Source organism: Gopherus flavomarginatus, chromosome 3 (assembly GCF_025201925.1).
Source record: "Gopherus flavomarginatus isolate rGopFla2 chromosome 3, rGopFla2.mat.asm, whole genome shotgun sequence".
Lineage (NCBI taxonomy): Eukaryota > Metazoa > Chordata > Testudines > Testudinidae > Gopherus > Gopherus flavomarginatus.
In genome coordinates, this window is record NC_066619.1 from 238,043,634 (window position 1) to 238,061,706 (window position 18,073).

The 18,073-nt window shown below is 43.1% G+C and overlaps 1 protein-coding gene across 1 annotated transcript in view; it reads left to right on the forward strand.

The window, feature by feature from the left end:
* The first annotated feature begins 7,558 nt into the window (after nucleotides 1-7,558).
* KCTD8 (potassium channel tetramerization domain containing 8) overlaps nucleotides 7,559-18,073 on the forward strand; it is a 160,459-nt gene continuing 149,944 nt past the window's right edge. Inside the window, exon 1 of the mRNA XM_050947841.1 lies at nucleotides 7,559-8,534. Within this exon, the coding sequence (XP_050803798.1) occupies nucleotides 7,679-8,534 (856 nt within the window). The 5' untranslated portion in view covers nucleotides 7,559-7,678. The remainder of the gene's footprint in view (nucleotides 8,535-18,073) is intronic.

Genomic DNA, 18,073 nt, shown 5'->3' on the forward strand with positions numbered 1-18,073 from the left:
CAAGGGCACACTGCTGACTCATATCCAGCTTCTCATCCACTGTAATCCCCGGGTCATTTTCTTCAGATCTGCTGCTTAGCCAGTTGGTCCCAGCCTGTAGTGGTGCATGGGATTCTTCCATCCTAAGCGCAGGACTCTGCACTTGTTCTTGTTTAACCTCATTAGATTTCTTTTGGCCCAATCCTCCAGTTTGTTTAGGTCACTCTGGACTCTATCCCTACCCTCTAGCATATCTACCTCTCCCCCCAGTTTAGTGTCATCTGCGAACTTGCTGAGGGTGCAATGCATCCCATCATCCAGATCATTAATAAAGATGTTGAACAAAACCGGCCCCTGGACCGAGCACTGAGGCACTCTGCTTGATACCGGCTGCCAACTAGATATCGAGCCATTGATCACTACCCATTGAGCCTGACAATCTAGCCAGCTTTCTATCCATCTTCTAATCCATTCATCCAATCCATACTTTTTTAACTTGCTGGCAAAATTACCGTGGGATACTGTATCAAAAGCTTTGTTAAAGTCAAACGTTATCAAGTCCTCTGCTTTTCCCATATCCACAGAGCCACCTATCTCATCATAGAAGGCAATCAGGTTGGTCAGACATGACTTGGTGAATCCATGTTAACTGTTCCTGATCACCTTCCTCTCCTCCAAGTGCTTCAAAATAGTTTGCTTGAGGACCTGCTCCTGCTTTTTCCAGGGACTGAGGTGAGGCTGATCAGTCTTTAGTTCCCCGGGTTTTCCTTCTTCTCTTTTTCAAAGATGGGCACTATATTTGCCTTTTTCCAATTGTCCATGACCTTCCCTCAACTGCCATGAGTTTTCAAAGATAATGGCTCTGCAATCATATCAGCCAATTTCCTCAGCACCCTCGGATGCATTCGATCTGGACCGAGGGATTTGTGAATGTCCATCTTTTCTAAATAGTCCTTAATCTGTTCTTTCACCACTGAGGGCTGCTCACCTCCTCCCCATACTGTGTTGCCCAGGACAGCAGTGTGGGAGCTGACCTTGTCTGTGAAGACCGAGAAAAAAAAAGCATTGAGTACTTCAGCTTTTTCCATATCATCTGTCACTAGGTTGCCTCGCCCTTCATTAAGGGTCCCACACTTTCTCTGAGCTTTTTCTTGTTGCTAACATACCCGTCTTGTTACCCTTCACATCCCTTGCTAGCTGCAACTCCAGTTGTGTTTGGCCTTCCTGATTACACTCCTGCATGCTTGAGCATATATTTATACTCCTCCCTAGTCATCTGTCCAAGATTGCACTTCTTGTAAGCTTCCTTTTTGTGTTTAAGCTCACCGAAGATTTCACTGTTAAGCCAAGCTGGTCACCTGCCATATTTGCTATTCTTTCTGCACATCGGGATGGTTTGTTCCTGTGCCCTCAGTGAGTCTTCTTTAAAATACTGTCAGCTTTCCTAGACACCTTTCCCTCTCATGTTAGCCTCCCAGGGGATCCTGCCCCTCAGTTTCTTCTGAGCTTCCCATTACCTCATCTCTGCCCTTGTAACCAAAGTCTCTCTTCTTCTGATGAATATGAGTTTCCTTGAAGACAGGCTCAACTTCTAAGTTTTCTGCCATTTCTTTGGCAGCAGCGATGGCTCTCCAAATCTGTTTTCTTTGTAGGCCACAACAAAATCAATGCAGCTTCTCATCAGAGTAGTAGCAATTGTGATGTCCATCACCTGAGTTTGTAATGGCTTGCTTATAATGTTTACTTGGAGTAGGATATCATGCCAAACCACACCTGAGATCAGAAATTTTAAGTCAGTGATCTGGTTTGCCAGGCTTTGCACCTCGTGTCGGATTCCAGCGTTGGCTTTACTCAACTGCGCCGGTTCTATCAGGGCATGTACATCTCAGTCACTTGGTATCTCACTGGCCTTACACTGTCAATGTGGCTCTTCCAGTGAGTATCACTTATCGATTTCATAGTCAGATTTTAACATTGTCCATGGGGATCTTCCGCCTGATTGTTAATGCTGAAAACAGGACGTATATCCTTTGTAGTACTCCAAAGAGAGATATTGAATCTAAAAAAGATGACGCTACATTTGACACAACCAGGCTGATGGAATGGCACTCACAAGGCACAAAGAAAGCTCTTGGATTCAGCGCAAGGATCCTTGCCTGGACACCACTGTTTCTTCTCTTCATGTTTGCACCATTGTCACAATATCATAGCTGGGGTCACTTCAGTTCATTCTTCTGTCTCACTGGCAATGCCCTGCCCCTTATATACTCGCGATGGCATGGTTGACAATATTCTAGGAGGAAAATGTAGTTCTCAGAAAGTCTTGAAGGTTCCACAAGATTCTATAAAGGTCCAGAACATTCTAAAAGGTTCATAAAAAATGAAGTCACATATGGAATACCTGAAACATTTTACTTCAAACATTCTATTTTCCCTTTTGTCACTAACAACAAAAACAGCACCCCAATCTTGGTGCCCCCCAAGTCCAGTGCTCCAGGTGGTCGCTTATTCCTAAATCCAGCCTTGCTTAGTATTTAGACTAAGCATTTGTATACACTTATAAAATTTGTCAATATTTAGTTGTCTGCCTTCATGTGAGGTAATTTAATGGGACTCTTTCATTTGACTCTCTCTCTTCAGTTCCTCCCTGCACTTTATCAACTTCTATCCTCTCCTCTTTAATAGATCCTCCCCTAAGGGATGTCTCTATCTGAACTGTGTGCTCCTCCGCACCTGTAGATTCCCCCCATCCCTTAGTTTAAAAACTCCTCTATGATCTATTTAATTTTAAACGACAGCAGTCTGGTTCCATTTTGGCTTAGGTGGAGCCCATCCTTCCTGTATTGACTCCTCATTTTCCAGAAGGTTCCCCAGTTCCTAATAAACCTGAAACCATCCTCCCTACAGTACCTTCTCATCCATGCATTGAGACCATGCAGTTTTGCCTCTCTAATTGGCCCTGCACATGAAACAGAAAGTGTTTCAGAGAATGCTACCATGGAGGTCCTGGATTTTAATCTCTTACCTAGCAGTCTTCCCATTTTATAAATGCTTTAGGACCTTGAGAACACATCAAGTTTTCCAACAAACTCACATAGTCCAAGAAGGAAATAATTCAGGCAAACTCATGCAGTCACAATACACAAGAGCTTACTTTACAGCAACCTTTGTAAATGCTTTTGGAACATGAGAACACACAAACCATTCAAAATCAAAACTCCCACAATCCTTGTGTAGCAAACTACCCAAACTGTTCTTGATTAGCCTGTCTAGTTAAAGTTAACATCAGATCTATTGCTGAACATTCCTTTTGGAACTCCAAACACAATAAAATGTAGCTATAGCAATGTGTATAACCATTCCTACTTTTAGAACAATCAGTAACTATGTACTCTACAAGGAAAGTCTCGGTGTTTTTCTCAAAATTAAATGCACATACTAGTTTATTCTCATTTCAGTCCCAGCAGTGCAACTAACTAATCTATAATACTAATCGAAATGTATAAAGTGTTATATAAATTTACAACACTGCTTAGGTTCCTGATGCTGCAGACTCCCACCCAAGTAGCTTTACTCACATGAGCAGTCCCATTGAATTCAAGGGATTACTTCTGAGAGTAAAATTACTCACATAAGTGCTTGCAGAATTGGTCTCCAAGTGTTTTATTATAATGTGATATAAACATACTTGTGCTAGCAATAAATGAATTGGGCAGTAAATGTTGCACTATAATCTACAACTTCGTTGTCATTTGTTGGGCTACAACATAATCACCTATAATTTCTATAACTTATTACAGTGCTAAACTCTATAGCATATTTATCATTTGGTACTTTTACTGCATGATAAACTGCTCTTCAGGCCTGACCCAGCAAATCTATACACAGGCACAACTCCCACTAACTTGAGCAAGAGCACCACAGGACCAGGCATCTTATTAGCAGGGCATTCAGGATGTATAATTCACTTATCCATGAAGGCTATGGAGTTTCTGTAGTTCCTTTGTCCAGAATTATGATCCAAATTTCAATTGCACTTCATTCTTTGCCTGAAATGTGTTAAGTATTTTATTAATTTTTTGTTGCTTTATTTTGAAATGAAACATGTACATAAACATGTACACGAAACAAAGTTAGTTAACTCTACAGCCTTCATTCAAATAAACGTATACATGCCATAAGATTGTACTGACCTCGGATTATAACAGTGAATGCATATTAAAATTAATGTCTTTCAACCATTTGCCTTAATCTGGATTCCTCTTCTGTGGTAAAGTCATTCCTCTTAAAAAGAATTTACTTCAATATATTGAAATGTAGACTTAATTATAAAACTAGCTAAAAGCAGATCTGGCTGAAACTTGAGGAAAAATTATGGAAATTTGTCAACCAGCTCTACCTGATTGAGCAATAAGTCACACGAAAGCAGGTCTTTTCATTCCTAACATATTCTGTTTCCACTTCAAAACTGGTAGAACTGAGTACAGGAAATTGACTTTTAACCACACATGTAGCCATGTGAATAAGGGTGCTAGGTCATGGCAAAACTTCCTCTAGTGTCCTCTCTTCAGTTTAAGCATCGGTCAGAGACCCTCGCTTAAGAGAGGCATAAGATTATGAAGAAATAAATATATAAAAATAAAATTGTATTGAGTTAGGCCTAGAAGCCCCATTCATAGGCTAGGACCTTAATGTGCTAAGCACTAAGTGAATATGCTATCTTATACCATTCATATCAGTTCTTGCTCCTTTGAAGTCCTTTGAAGTTTTGTCACTGACTCCAGTGAGAGCAGGAGTGGACTTTTAGTACCTGGAGCCTGAGCACAAAAAACCCCAAACATTGAGCCAATCAGATGAGGGGCAGGCAAGTGTGATCTTTAATAAATCAGTGACTAGCGTTAAGTATAAAGATTATTCAAATGACTGAGGCACTGCCAGAGCATTAAACTGAAGGATTCTCTCTCCTTCCTAATAATTCTGAAAGGAAATGTTCTCCTTCTCAGAGTAATATGTTAACATCTATTTTACACACATCTTTGCATAACTTTGACGTAAGTATCAAATGAAACCTGCTGAACTTTGGGAAACCTACATGGTGAATGATCTCATTTACATTGTTCAAGTTAAACATCCTTAGAAACCTAACTGTGAAGACTGTTAAATATCAAGAAGTCCGGACTTGGGCTGACCAGATAGCAAGTGTGAAAAATTGAGACAGGGCCTGGGGGATAATAGGAGCCTATATAAGAAAAAGCCACAAATATCGGGACTGTCCCTATAAAACCTTAACCGGACTCCTTGTTGTTTTTGTGGATATAGACTAACATGCTACTCCTGATACTGTTAAATATGTACAGACCCTCCCTGGGTTACGCAAACCCGACTTACAGAAATCCGGACTTTATGAAAAAAGTTCTGTACGTTCCGTAAGCTTTTTGTGTGTGTGTGTGTGTTGGAGATACGTTACTGACTTATGTAAAATTCTACTTATGCAAGGCATTCCGGAATGGAACGCTTGTGTAAGTCGGGGAGCTTCTGTAATGCTTCTGGAGCCAGAGCACCTTAGAGGCTATGTATGTGTGTGTTGGGGAGGAGGGGAGAGTTCAGGGAGATGCATTACTTCCTTAATGGAGGCTGGAGGCATGACACCAGCCAGGAATAGGCATAATGCCTTTGGGAAGAAGAGTACATATAGAGAGAGTAGGGTTAGCTCCTTAAAAGCCCTTACCACACTTCAGTCCTATATTGCAACATCCCAGCTATTTCATGTTCCAGTCCTAGGTCTCTTAAATATAAATTTGGTGCAACTGTCAATTGCAAAAACCAGCACACTTCAGAGAAGCCATGATTTTAGCTAGGGCAAAACAATGAAATCACTTTCACTGGTGACTAAAAAGGGCAAACCCACCCCCATGTCTCCCAGGCACCCAGCCATTTGAACACTGATCTTTCTGAGCTTCATCAGCATTTTAAATAAAACATCCCAGAACACTGGAAAGGACATGGAAATTCATTCATTTATGGTGAAACACCCTTTCCTCTAGTTCATTCATTCTTAGGACCACTTATTAGTTTTACAAACCCACAGTTAGTGGTCAAGATCACACTAAATCAAGACTTGTAAAAGTAGTACCAGACATATTTGTAGTTTAATCTAAACTCAGTCACTCCTACCCCTTCCTTACTTCTGTAAAATGACAGATTGGGTTTTCTTATGGTGGTCTTTGACATTTTCAGCGCAGGCACTTGGTGATCAGTGCTCTCTACCGGTTGGGTGAGAAATGCCAGAAAAAGATAAAAGTGGGATCTACCTGCTGCCGACTGGTTTTTGTACCCAAGCCCTCAAATTCCATTACCTCAATTTAGGGCCGCCGGGGGGGGGGGAAGTAGGGCAATTTGCCACAGGCCCCGCAGGGCGAACCTTGGCCCGGCAGTCGTCCACGTCTTCGGTGGCGGGGGGCCCTTCAGTGCTGCCAAAGACGCGGAGCAACTGAACGGCCGCCCACTACCAAAATGCCCCGCGAGGCCTGGCCCGGCGGCTGTCCGGGTCTTTAGCGGCTTTTCGGGGGGGAGGGGGGCCTTCAGTGCTGCTGAAGACACAGAGCGACCGTCGCCGGGTGAGTACAAGCGCCGCAGCTCCGCCGCTTTGCCCTAGGCCCCCTGAACCCCTCTGGGCAGCTCTGCCTCAATGGAGAACAATTCTAACTCCTTCTACTGTACAAAAAATACCTTGTGCCATGACACAACAGCACCACAAAAAAACCTAGATTTGGCATGTGGATCCCGCCAATTTCTTGCTCAAATTCCCAATTTCTATTACCTAATCAGAGAACAAGTCTAGCTATTCCCATTGTACTAAAAAAAAAATCCCCCCAGACCTAGACGTATCGAAGCATAACCAGAAATAGAGAAGACCTATTGATTCTTCAGTTACAAAAAAAAAAAAAGTCTGCCCCACTCCCAGCACAGCCTGTATCCTACTGGATCTGGCTAATATTTGGTTGCATAGCTGCAGTTTTACCGTTTGAATTCAATAGCTGTGCAGCTTCTCCCAGCGGCGCACCAGAATGGTTTAGGCAGCAGAATGTAGGGGACTGGGATAAAACCTGGCAGGATCCGGTTCTTACCCACTCCTAGTAACGCCCTTCAGGTTGCCCCTTTAAGTGACAGCTGCTTGCCAAGTTCCAGCCACTTCTCCTTGCTGCCGGGGCTTGACGTCAGCGCGGCTTTCCCGAATTGCTGCTGCTGCTGCCTGGGGCTGGGAGTTGCTGCTGCTCAGGCACAGCGGGGAAGCAGCGGCGGGCAGAGGCAGGGCTGTTCATGCCGAGGAGCTGGTCCCACACACCGCCCCTCGCACTCCTGCGGACTGCGCGGCACTATAAAGGGGCTACAGCTGCTGCCACAGCGCCTTGGGAAAGCCCTCCGACTGGGGCGCAGGGACTGGTACCTTCTCTGGGGACAGGGAGCGGGGCCCACGCCTGGGAAGACGCTTCCCAGGGAGGGGGGGCACTGAGGGGCGCTCCGGATGGGGCAGTGAGGGGGAGAGGGCGCGCCCCGAGGAAGTTCCCTGCAGCTGGGACACGGAGCCGGGCGCACACGTGGGCCGAGCCCTCCAGCCGAGCGGAGCCCGCCCGCCTGAGCAGACGCGCGCCGTCCGGGCGAGGGGGGCTTGGAGACGCTCCCTCCGTCCATTGCAGCCATGGCTTTGAAGGACACGGGCGGCGGCAGCAGCATCCTGCCCATCAGTGACATGGGGTCCTCCTCCGCCGCGCCGTCCTGCTCGCCCTTCCCCGAGGTGGTGGAGCTGAACGTGGGCGGCCAGGTGTATGTGACCAAGCACTCCACGCTGCTCAGCGTCCCGGACAGCACCTTGGCCAGCATGTTCTCTCCGCGCCGGGGCAGCCAGGCGGCCGCCAGGGAGCTGCCCAGGGACAGCCGGGCGCGCTTCTTCATCGACCGCGACGGCTTCCTCTTCAGGTACGTGCTGGATTATCTGCGGGACAAGCAGCTGGCGCTGCCCGAGCACTTCCCGGAGAAGGAGCGGCTGCTGCGGGAGGCCGAGTACTTCCAGCTGGGGGAGCTGGTCAAGCTGCTCTCCCCCAAGGTCACCAAGCAGGGCTCGCTCAACGACGAGGGCTGCCAGAGCGACCTGGAGGACAGCAACTCGCAGGGCAGCGGCGACCTCGTGCTGCGGGCGGCGGAGAAGCGCTCGGGCTTCCTCACCGTCGGCTACCGGGGCTCGTACACCACGGTGCGGGAGAACCAGGCGGACGCCAAGTTCCGCAGGGTGGCCCGGATTATGGTGTGCGGCAGGATCGCGCTGGCCAAGGAGGTGTTCGGTGAGACGCTCAACGAGAGCCGGGACCCCGACCGGCCCCCGGAGAAATACACCTCCCGCTTCTACCTCAAGTTCACCTACCTGGAGCAGGCGTTTGACCGGCTCTCGGAGGCCGGCTTCCACATGGTGGCTTGTAACTCCACCGGCACCGCCGCCTTCATCAACCAGTACAGGGAGGACAAGATCTGGAGCAGCTACACCGAGTACATCTTCTACAGTAAGTTGCCCACCTGGCAGTAGTCCCCAGGGAGGCAGGCCAAGGGCTGGTGTATTCATGTGTGGTAGGGCAGGCAGGTGTTTTCCTCCGCCAGGACTCAGCCCGGATTGCAGTGTCCAGGAGCAGGGCCAGTTCTGAGTGAGAGCTTGTGCATGCCTCATTGCAAAACCCTCTTTTATAAAAATACTTTAAAATATTCACTCCCCCCCGCAAAGGATGGAGGGAGAGACTTGGCAGCATCTATTTAAAGACGTAGAAAAGGGTTAGCTTCTCCCTCCCCCCGCATCAAATTCCACTTACTTTTGCTGCTGCTTTTGCTTTATGGGGACAAAGCAAGGGAACGGCCCCCACCCCCCGAGCAGTAGAGTCGAAGTAATCCTAACTGAGGTGCCTTTGGAAGAACAGGTTGTGGTCCTAATTTGTTAAGATCAGATGCTTTTCCCTTTCAAAATGTCCATAGGATTGCTGCTTCCTACAGTGCGTTTAGTTCAGTCATTCATGAAAACTTATAGCTTTACAATGAAGGTGAGTGTGTATTTATTTGTACCATATGTAAAAGAGCTTAATCTGGAATTTGTAAGAAATTGTTTCTGAATAGTGCACAGTGCACAGGCACTGGCTAATAGCGGGGCTGGTGCTTGTCAGGTATTATGACTAATGTTAGGAAGCTGGAGAGAGGTTCTGAGTGAATCCACAGTATTTCAGATGGGTTTTTTTGCATCATACGTCAAAAACATAGTTATCGCTAGTCAAAAGCTGTCTAGAGTAACAACCACCAGCCTTGCTTTTATCTCTTTCTCTCTTTAAAGATGTACGTGAGTTTGGGAGAGAGCAGTCATGTCTGACTTTAAGGGTTTCACTGTTTTTTGTTCAAGTTGGGCTTTGCAAAGATTAAAACAGCAATGCTGGAAGCAAGGAAAGGTTTTAATATTTTATCGCTACATTTCCTTCCGTTCTCATTAACTGCAAAATAAACAGACTCCATCTGGGCACATTTTCAGTGAAGGATAGAACTGGACCGTGATGGGAGAATAAACTTCTAAAGGGTATCAAAGAAGAAAACTCCATGGCATGTACATAGTCCCTTAAATAATTCTTTTGTAGTGTACTGTGATATACTTTCAGACCTTGGGTCTTTCAAAAATGGCAGATGAAATGTGGATATTTGTTGTTAGACTGCACACTTTAAATCGCACTATGTAGGACGATGACTAGAGAGCGATTTGGACTAATGAAAACGCAGTTGGATAGAAAACACCAAATCATTTGGCAGAGATTTTTCTTTCAAAGACACAAGAAGCCTTAAACCTTTTTAATGTATTGGAGAGTTGAGTTAAAGCCTGTGGAAGAGATAATAGTTTTCCATTCAGTGGCTCCTCTTGTATGCTTTCATGCTTTTTGAGCACAGAAGGAATGTTTTAGTAAAACATCTGCCTGGGAGAGTAGGTGGTAGATAGAACCACTTCTAACTTCTCCCCTAGTAAGACTAAATGAAGCAACCTGTTTTGTTTACAAAACTATAGCTGGGCAGAGTGTTTATCAGAATGGATAGGTTTCAACAGCTTGCCATCAGAGGGAAAATTAATTCAATAATGTATACTACACTGTGTTATGTAGATGGTCAGCACAGTGTGTATTAAACTGCTATTTTGAAAATTAATTCCCAAGATCTATCAAATCACACTGCTTCTAACTAAGGCAACAAACACTGAGTTTTAGGAGGGCTTTCATTTCACTTTTCTGGATTGACTTTGTAAACTATTTTAATTTTAATTTTCCTCCTCTGTGTGTCTTTTGTGTTGTGGGAGAGATGAATAGATATGCTTAAATATATAATAAATTTCTGATAGTTATTACTGAGACTGTGAAAATATCCAAAGTTCTGTTTTTTCCAGAAATAGCTTTCCAAGTATGTAATTATATATTTGTGTGTGCATATTAATCTAATAGTGATTTTTAAAAAGATTTCATTCAAATGTGAAAAGACAAATATTATGGTTCTATTAACCATATTTATTAATCCATATTTTTTTCTTAGAACTTTAAGATCTGTTCTTGTCCACTAAAGCATTGCAAAGTTTAAATATTCATGACAAAGGATTTTTAGTTCGGAATGTAACTTTATTGTTTAAATATATCAATTATTGTCTTGATTCTGTAAGCCTCATGTGGGTCATGAGAATCTTACACATGGCAGGTTTACAGGATCACACCCTATATTAAATTAAATGTCCCCTTAGGGTCAAAACCTGTCCCACTGAAGACAAGAGGAGTTTGCCACTGACATCAGTAGGAACTGACCCAGAATTATTTATTGTCCCTGAACTATTTGTAGGTCTCTGTTGGGTGATTTTCATAATGTTTTGGATTATGCAGTGTGTTGTATGTTACTGTAAAGACCAGTGCTCTGTTTTACATCACTGGGCAAATTAATCTTTGGTGTAACTCCATTGGCTTCAGTGTAATTATATGAGAGATGAATTTGATCTCATTGTAATTTTTATTTTGTTTGTATTTTTCCATTTTTTTTAATTGTAAAAAGTAGAACATGGTTAATTTTTTTAAAATATATTTCAACTTAAAAATTATCCTTCTGTCTGAGGGTTTTGTTTTTTAACTTACTATTGTTAAAAGTAACACCTAAGATTCCTATAGCTGAAAGAAATTAGTGAAAAATGCTTTCCCCATTTTTTCCAGCTTGTTTGGTTTATGCATTTGACAGCACTTTGTTCAGAATAATTTTATGGTTTCTTTTGTATAATTAGACAGTTTTCCCTAATGGTTGTGTGGGTCTTTCACATAGCAACAGGGTGAGGAAAAATTTTTGTAAAATCACAGAAACAGGCAGAGGGACAAAGGCATAGTGAACTACCTGAAACTGCTTTTAAATCATTTTTTGAAACAAACTGTATTTCAGATTGATGGTGTAATTAACACATTTTGTTAAACAGTATAGTCTGATTGGTTACCTTGCTTTAGAAATGTAAAGGCAAGATTGTGGTTGGCCCAAGCACAAGTACACAGTGGGGGAATGGCTATCCCTTGCACCCCTGCCTTTGTGCTCCTCACCATGAGTGCAGGGCTGGCTCTAGGCACCGTTGCTCCAAGCATGTGCTTGGGGCGGCATTCCAGCTCCGCCCCTTTTTTTTTTTTTTTTTTTGCTTGGGGTGCTAAAAACTGGCAGCTGGCCCTGAGTGGAGATGAGCTGTGGCAGTGGGGGGCGCAGGGATGGTCACAGGAAGTAATCCTTGGGGTGGGGAGCAGAGGAACCACCCCCCCAGCAAACCTGCGCTCCACTGCTGCCTGCTCCCCCAAGCACATCGCCGCTCCGCTTCTCCCCCCCACCTCCCAGATTTGCCGCAAAACAGCTGATTCATGTGGCAGGCCTGGGAGGGAGGGGGGAGAAGAGGAGCGGAGGCGGCACACTTAGGGTAGCAGGCAGAGCGGAGGTGAGCTGCGGTGGGGGGGCCGTGAGGAGGGCTGCAGGAAGTAATCTGGGGGGGGCAGAGGACCCACACTCCCCAGCTCATCTCCACCTCCTCCCCCGAGCACGCGGCCACTCCGCTTCTCCCCCCTCCCTCCCAGGGAGGGGTAGGAGGGGAAATGTGATATGCCCTGGGGAGGAGGCGGGGCCAGGGATTTGGGGAAGGGGTTGAAATGGGGCGGGAAAGGGGCAGAGTTGGGGCAGGGTTGAGGAGGCACAGGAAAATTGTTTTGCTTGAGGCAGCAAAAAACTTGGAGCCGGCCCTGCGTGGAGTGGAAGGACTACTCAGGGCTAATGTATTTGCTGGCACTAGATTCTCCCACAGGAATGGGGAAGCTAACAGTGCCATGGTCTCATCCTCTCCTTACCCACAAGCTGAGCTGGCTAGGCATAGAAAAGAGTGGATACTGCAATCTCTTCAAATATGGCGCAGCAGCCACACTTCCGCTATGCATGCTGGAACATGAGGAGGAATTGGGCCTGCTACAAGGGTGATTTTCCCAGAACTCTCACTGTTTAGGAGGCTGGTAGTAGTCACACTGCACTCACCATGGAGTGGTTCGCTAAAGATATAAGAGCCCTTCATGTTTTCACAACTAAAGCACTAAAAGAATTGAACCTTGTTCTGTTACAAAGTTGTGTGTTTATAATTTTTTTTTTGTCCCACATCAGAATGTTAATTGGATGTTTATGCAGGAAAGAAGCCTAATTTTGCTGTTACATATTCACGTTTTCATCTTTCAACAACTTAAAAAAATCCTTTTAGCTATCTTGTTATTCATGTTAGTCTCAGACTTACCAGGCTCAGTGTTAATAATTGTACTCTAATCATATAATAGTCACAGAGACCTCAGGATTTGTTGACTGTTTATTTGTAGATTGTGGACCTTTAACTGTTTTCTAAGAATGACACGCTATACAGCGATTTAGTAAGATATAGTGATCCATTAGATTATTGAGAAATATACTTCCAAACACCTTCCTTAGGGTCAGATCCAGCGCTTGGATACATGCACTGATCACCCATAGGGAACTACTGATGTAAGTTTGAAGGAGAATGTCTCCTTTAGTCTGTACATTGTACTGTTAACTTCATGCTGTCAAACTTAGTTTTGCTTTTCACCATTATTTAAACTTAGTGTAATAGTATACCTCCAACTTTACTAGGTGTTTTGGTTTGAAATGATCAGCTACAATTTTACCATATTCATTTTTTAAAGCTTATTGTAGATCAAATCCACTTATGACTGCTTTATTTACTTAGTTTAGAGAACAGTTATCCATAATTAGGCTGATGGTTGCAGTCTAACTTTGATTCAAGAAACAAAATTTGTTTGACACTGCACACGAGGAAGTCATGCAACAGCTTTAACATTTCCTGAAAAGCAAAGATTCAGTCATTCCTCCTTAGTGTTGTCCAGAACTCTAAGAAATCAGGTTGTAGTGCCCCCAGTTGTGTGTAAGCTAGTAGGTACCTATACAATTGCTGCATGACCAACATTTAACTTTAAAGTGTTCTCCGCTCTGAAAAGTGCTCAGTGGATTTGCTTCTTGTAGTGCAAGTCATGTCTGTTTAGTAATCCAAAATAAGTTTACTTTTTAATTCATATTGACACTTCGAAACCCATACAGCTACAGGAGAATGAACTGCATTTTTTCTCTGATACATTGAGTACAATCCCCCCATGAAAGTTAACTTCCAAGTATAAAACAGAATTTATCTGTCCCCCCCATGCCCCAGATGATACCAGAGTGACACAGCTTACTATGTATAATGATGCATACACATGGGGTTAGGGAGAGAAAGAAGGGGTCTACCCCGCTTCTTCTCTGCAGGATATTTCCAAGCTGTCATCCAAAAGTGTTGATTAATTGGCTGGTTGCGCATAGTATGCGATCACCATTGCCCTACTCCTCCTGTTGCCTCATCTCACAGGGTGCATCACTCACTGCTGGTCTGCTGGCTCCTCCTCCTGGTTGCTCTGGGGATTAGCTCTTGAGGTCAGTACCCCCTTTGTGGTTTGTAGGTCATCATCCTGTCTCTCCCTCTGGTCTGCATCCCCTGTCAGTCCCAGGAACCACAGTGTCCTCTTCGTGACTCAGGCCTCCGGCCAGGTGATGCGGTGTTCCTCCCTTCTGGGGAAACACAGTTCCTTCATCCTAGCAGTCCTAGGCAGTCTTCCTTTTCACTGCCCCACAGTATCACTCCCTCAGTGGCTGGCAGCGGAGCCCAGGCCTATCCTCTACTCCAGGTTCCAGCCCAGAGACCCTCAGCTCAACAGTCCTCTACCAACCCTCGCTGATACTTCTCTGGGCTGCTTCTTGCCACACCTGGTTCCCGTGCTCTCTCACTCTCTGGTTATACCAGCTCCTAAATCTCCTCTCAGGGAGTGGCTGCTTCCTGCCACCTTTCCTATTAGCCCCCATCTGTTTCCAGATACCTGGCTTTATACAGGCCCCACCTGTTCCTGCACAGCTGAGTCTGCTCTCAATTAGTTCCATGCTCCCTGGCTCCTCCTCCAGGTGCAGCCCACGTTGTTAATTGGCCTGCCTGTCCATCTTAAACTCTTCCAGTGCTGTGGACATCCCATCACACCCCATAAAAATGTTTTTAATATTGCAAGAGTAGGCCAAAGTTAGTTCTTTACTTGAAATGATTGCAGGCAGCTCAGAACTGAGATCCTGGTTGATCACTTTTCAGATAAAACATGCCACTTACATTTTGAGCTGTTTGACTTCTTTGTTTTTCTTGGTGCTGTTGTGTAATATGGGATTGCCTCCACATGCTATTACTGTACCTTCTTCTCGAAAATCTAATTGGTTTTAATGGATTTCACATTTAACATCTGCTACTCAGTCTGAATTATGGGTGTTGAGATCTTGGTGCTCAGCTGGAAGCTGTCTCTTCTGAGTTGACATCTTAATTATAAGAAAGATCCAGTAATGCCTTGTGAAAATCTTTAAATTTTTTTCTGTCTAGACATTTTTGTTTCACATATAACATTTTCTGCTTTCCCATTTCCATTTGTAACTAGTGATATTTGCATGGATTTATGTTGCTTATTTTCCACCTGAAGTCATACCCCTCTATGAGATCACTATGGTTTCTGTGGAAATTGTCACAGACAAGTGATAATGACTTCATAATCAGCAGGGAATAACCAGCGGGAAGAGATGAGTGGGAAGAGATGAACGTTTAGGAAACAAATACCGTGTTTTTATTAAAATAGTCCTTTTTGTTTTCATAATGAAAAAAAGAAGAAAAAACAGTGACATTTTAAAAAGTGGAAAAATGCACATTGATAAAATATTATGTGAGGTGTCAGCTTCTCTTAAAGCGCCAAATCCACAGCTCAGTTCCTAGTATGTGTGCCTGGGGTGGGCTGGTCAACAGAAATCTCCAGGGCCCTCTCCAGGCCATAGAATGATAGCAGAGCCATTCAGTGGAGATTTCTCTAATCAAGAGAAAAAGCTAAAGTAGCCTCTATTGGCTCTTATGTGGCATCATCTTGGGAGAGAAGACAGGTAGATCCACATAGATGCAGATATTTTGGATCCACCCTCCCACCATCAGGTAATAAATTGGTGATACACCGCTACCTCGATATAACGCCACCTGATATAACACAAATTTGGATATAAGGCGGTAAAGGAGTGCTCCGGGGGGGGGGGGGGGGGCGGGGAGCAAGGCTGCGCACTCTGGTGCATCAAAGCAAGTTCAATGTAACACAGTTTCACCTATAATGCGGTAAGATTTTTTGGCTCCCATGGACAGCGTTATATCGAGGTAGAGGTGTAGTACTAACTCCCTCATCGATGTTTGCCTGCATCTAAAACGGACCATACAGCCTGAAAACATTTCAAAATTTCTGATCATGTCAGGATCTAGGCTTGTTGGTTCTGTAAGACAGTTGCACAGGACCATAGCCAATTTGATCAGTCTCTTGGCTTTTAGAAAACCAAAGCAAAGCAATTATTGAATATCCTGCCTTGCAGTGGTAACAGCTCACACCTTGATTCAGTCTAAAAATAAATAAATTATGCATATTCTATCTCTTGTCATTCTTCCCAAACATAAATCTCTGAATGCAAAGAGATGATCAAACTGTGCACCTGTAAATTGCTATTATGGGAAAATTATTTCTTTTTCTGCCACGTTATACTATTTTGGTTCATTTATCTTATCAAGTCCAGCATTCTGGGACATTAATTTCCCTTATTAGTCAAATAAGACATAAATTTGCTTTATGTATTGATTTCAAACCATGCAAAAATAAATAATAATAGTATGTATTTTTAAAGTATGTTTGCTTTTATATTTGATTAATTTATTATAAAATCTGAGCTTCTCTACAAATGATATAATGTCATTGTTGCAATTAAAACTGTATCATGAACCCCTTTAATTCTGTTTAATACTTTAATAAAAGCAAGCAAGACCCATGAGCTGATTTTTTTTTTTAAACAGGATGTTGGTAAGGCCTAGCTTTGATACCTTCCACAATAAAATCATATTTAAAAATAGGGTACGGTCACCTGCTAGGTTGGATTAATTTTCAGAAGGATCCCAGCTTTTGTTTCCTTAGAGAGCAGGAATCCTTAAGTCCCTCCAAAACCATGTTCTTTTGCAAACTGGGCCAGGCCCAAACAGGGTTGTGAATTTTGGTTGGATGTATTCCTGGAGGTTTCATCACATGACATAATCATTAATTAAAGATTAATTTTTAATTTCTGGAAACTCCAGAACTATCCTGGAGGGTTGGCAACAGTAGGTCCAGCGGAGGAGTACATTACATTTCAACCTCTAAAAAGTTATAAGGCATTCTGTTAGCTTGAACGAACCAAAACTATTCCAATGTGTTTCTGGAAAAGTGTTTGTAGTTTGATAAAAAATGTGTATACTTTTTGAGGAAAAAGTAATTTGCTCTCTTGTTAAAAATCATATGCTGGTTGAATGAACAGAAAAAACTCGTGTCCAAACTGAAGCAGTGATAACTAGTGCAGGGTCAACACTTTTATTTGCATACTGTGTGTACTTGACTGGTTTTTTTGTTTGGTTTTTTTTGTGTTTTTTTTTAATTTTAATCAACTAAACATCACTGTCCTTTTTAGGTTTTCCATCCTGTATAATCATTAAGGATTATAGAATTAATTTACTCGTATTTTTTCCGTAACCTAAATGAGTCTACTCCCATAAGTAGAATCTAACAATGGGTGAAATTCAGTCCTATGTAAATGACCAGCAAAAAGCATATGCAACACTTAAGGCCTCAAAATAGGACTTCATTAAGATTTAAGTGGTGTATAGGTCTGTGTTAGTTCTCTCTGCAAGGGGAAATGTTAACGTTCATGAGTGAACATTTGCATGATAGAATCCAGTGTCTATTACTTAATTGGTATTCTTGCTTGGATTTCAGTAATTCTGGAAAAGAGGAAGGTTCAGATGCTTAATTGTTTTTAATATATAGCCATACCAGCCGGGGCCAAGCAGTGATAATTTGTTATTTTTATGTTGTTTGTAGTAATTATGTCAATTTTTAAGTTTTTTAACTAATATATGGGAACTAATGAATAAGGTCTGTTTCATAAATATGGACACAGCATTTTTGGGGAGCAATATTGGACAGAAGAATACACTGATTCCCACTGCAGAATGTTGGCGGACTCTCTCTCATGTGTCATCATTTTTACAAAGACTTTAAAGTATAAAGCTTGTATATGTAGAAAAGTGTCACTCCCACACTGACATCAATGAGAATTTCACGTGTACAACAAAAGGAGAATAAGCTCACCTTGTTATCAATAATCATTTCTATCAAATGAAACTTCTCCTATTCTATTTTCAAGGCATTATAAGCATCTGATTATTCAGATGTCTGTAGAACTGTTTGAGTGCTGCAAAACTGGAGAAAGGAAAAAAAAGTGTGTGTGTGTATCGCTACAATTCATACTGTGCCAATGTGATGACTTACTTATTATGACTGGAGCTGTTCAAAACTGAGAATTTTTTTGTAAAAAAACAAAACAAACAAAAAACCCAGCAAAACCACATAAA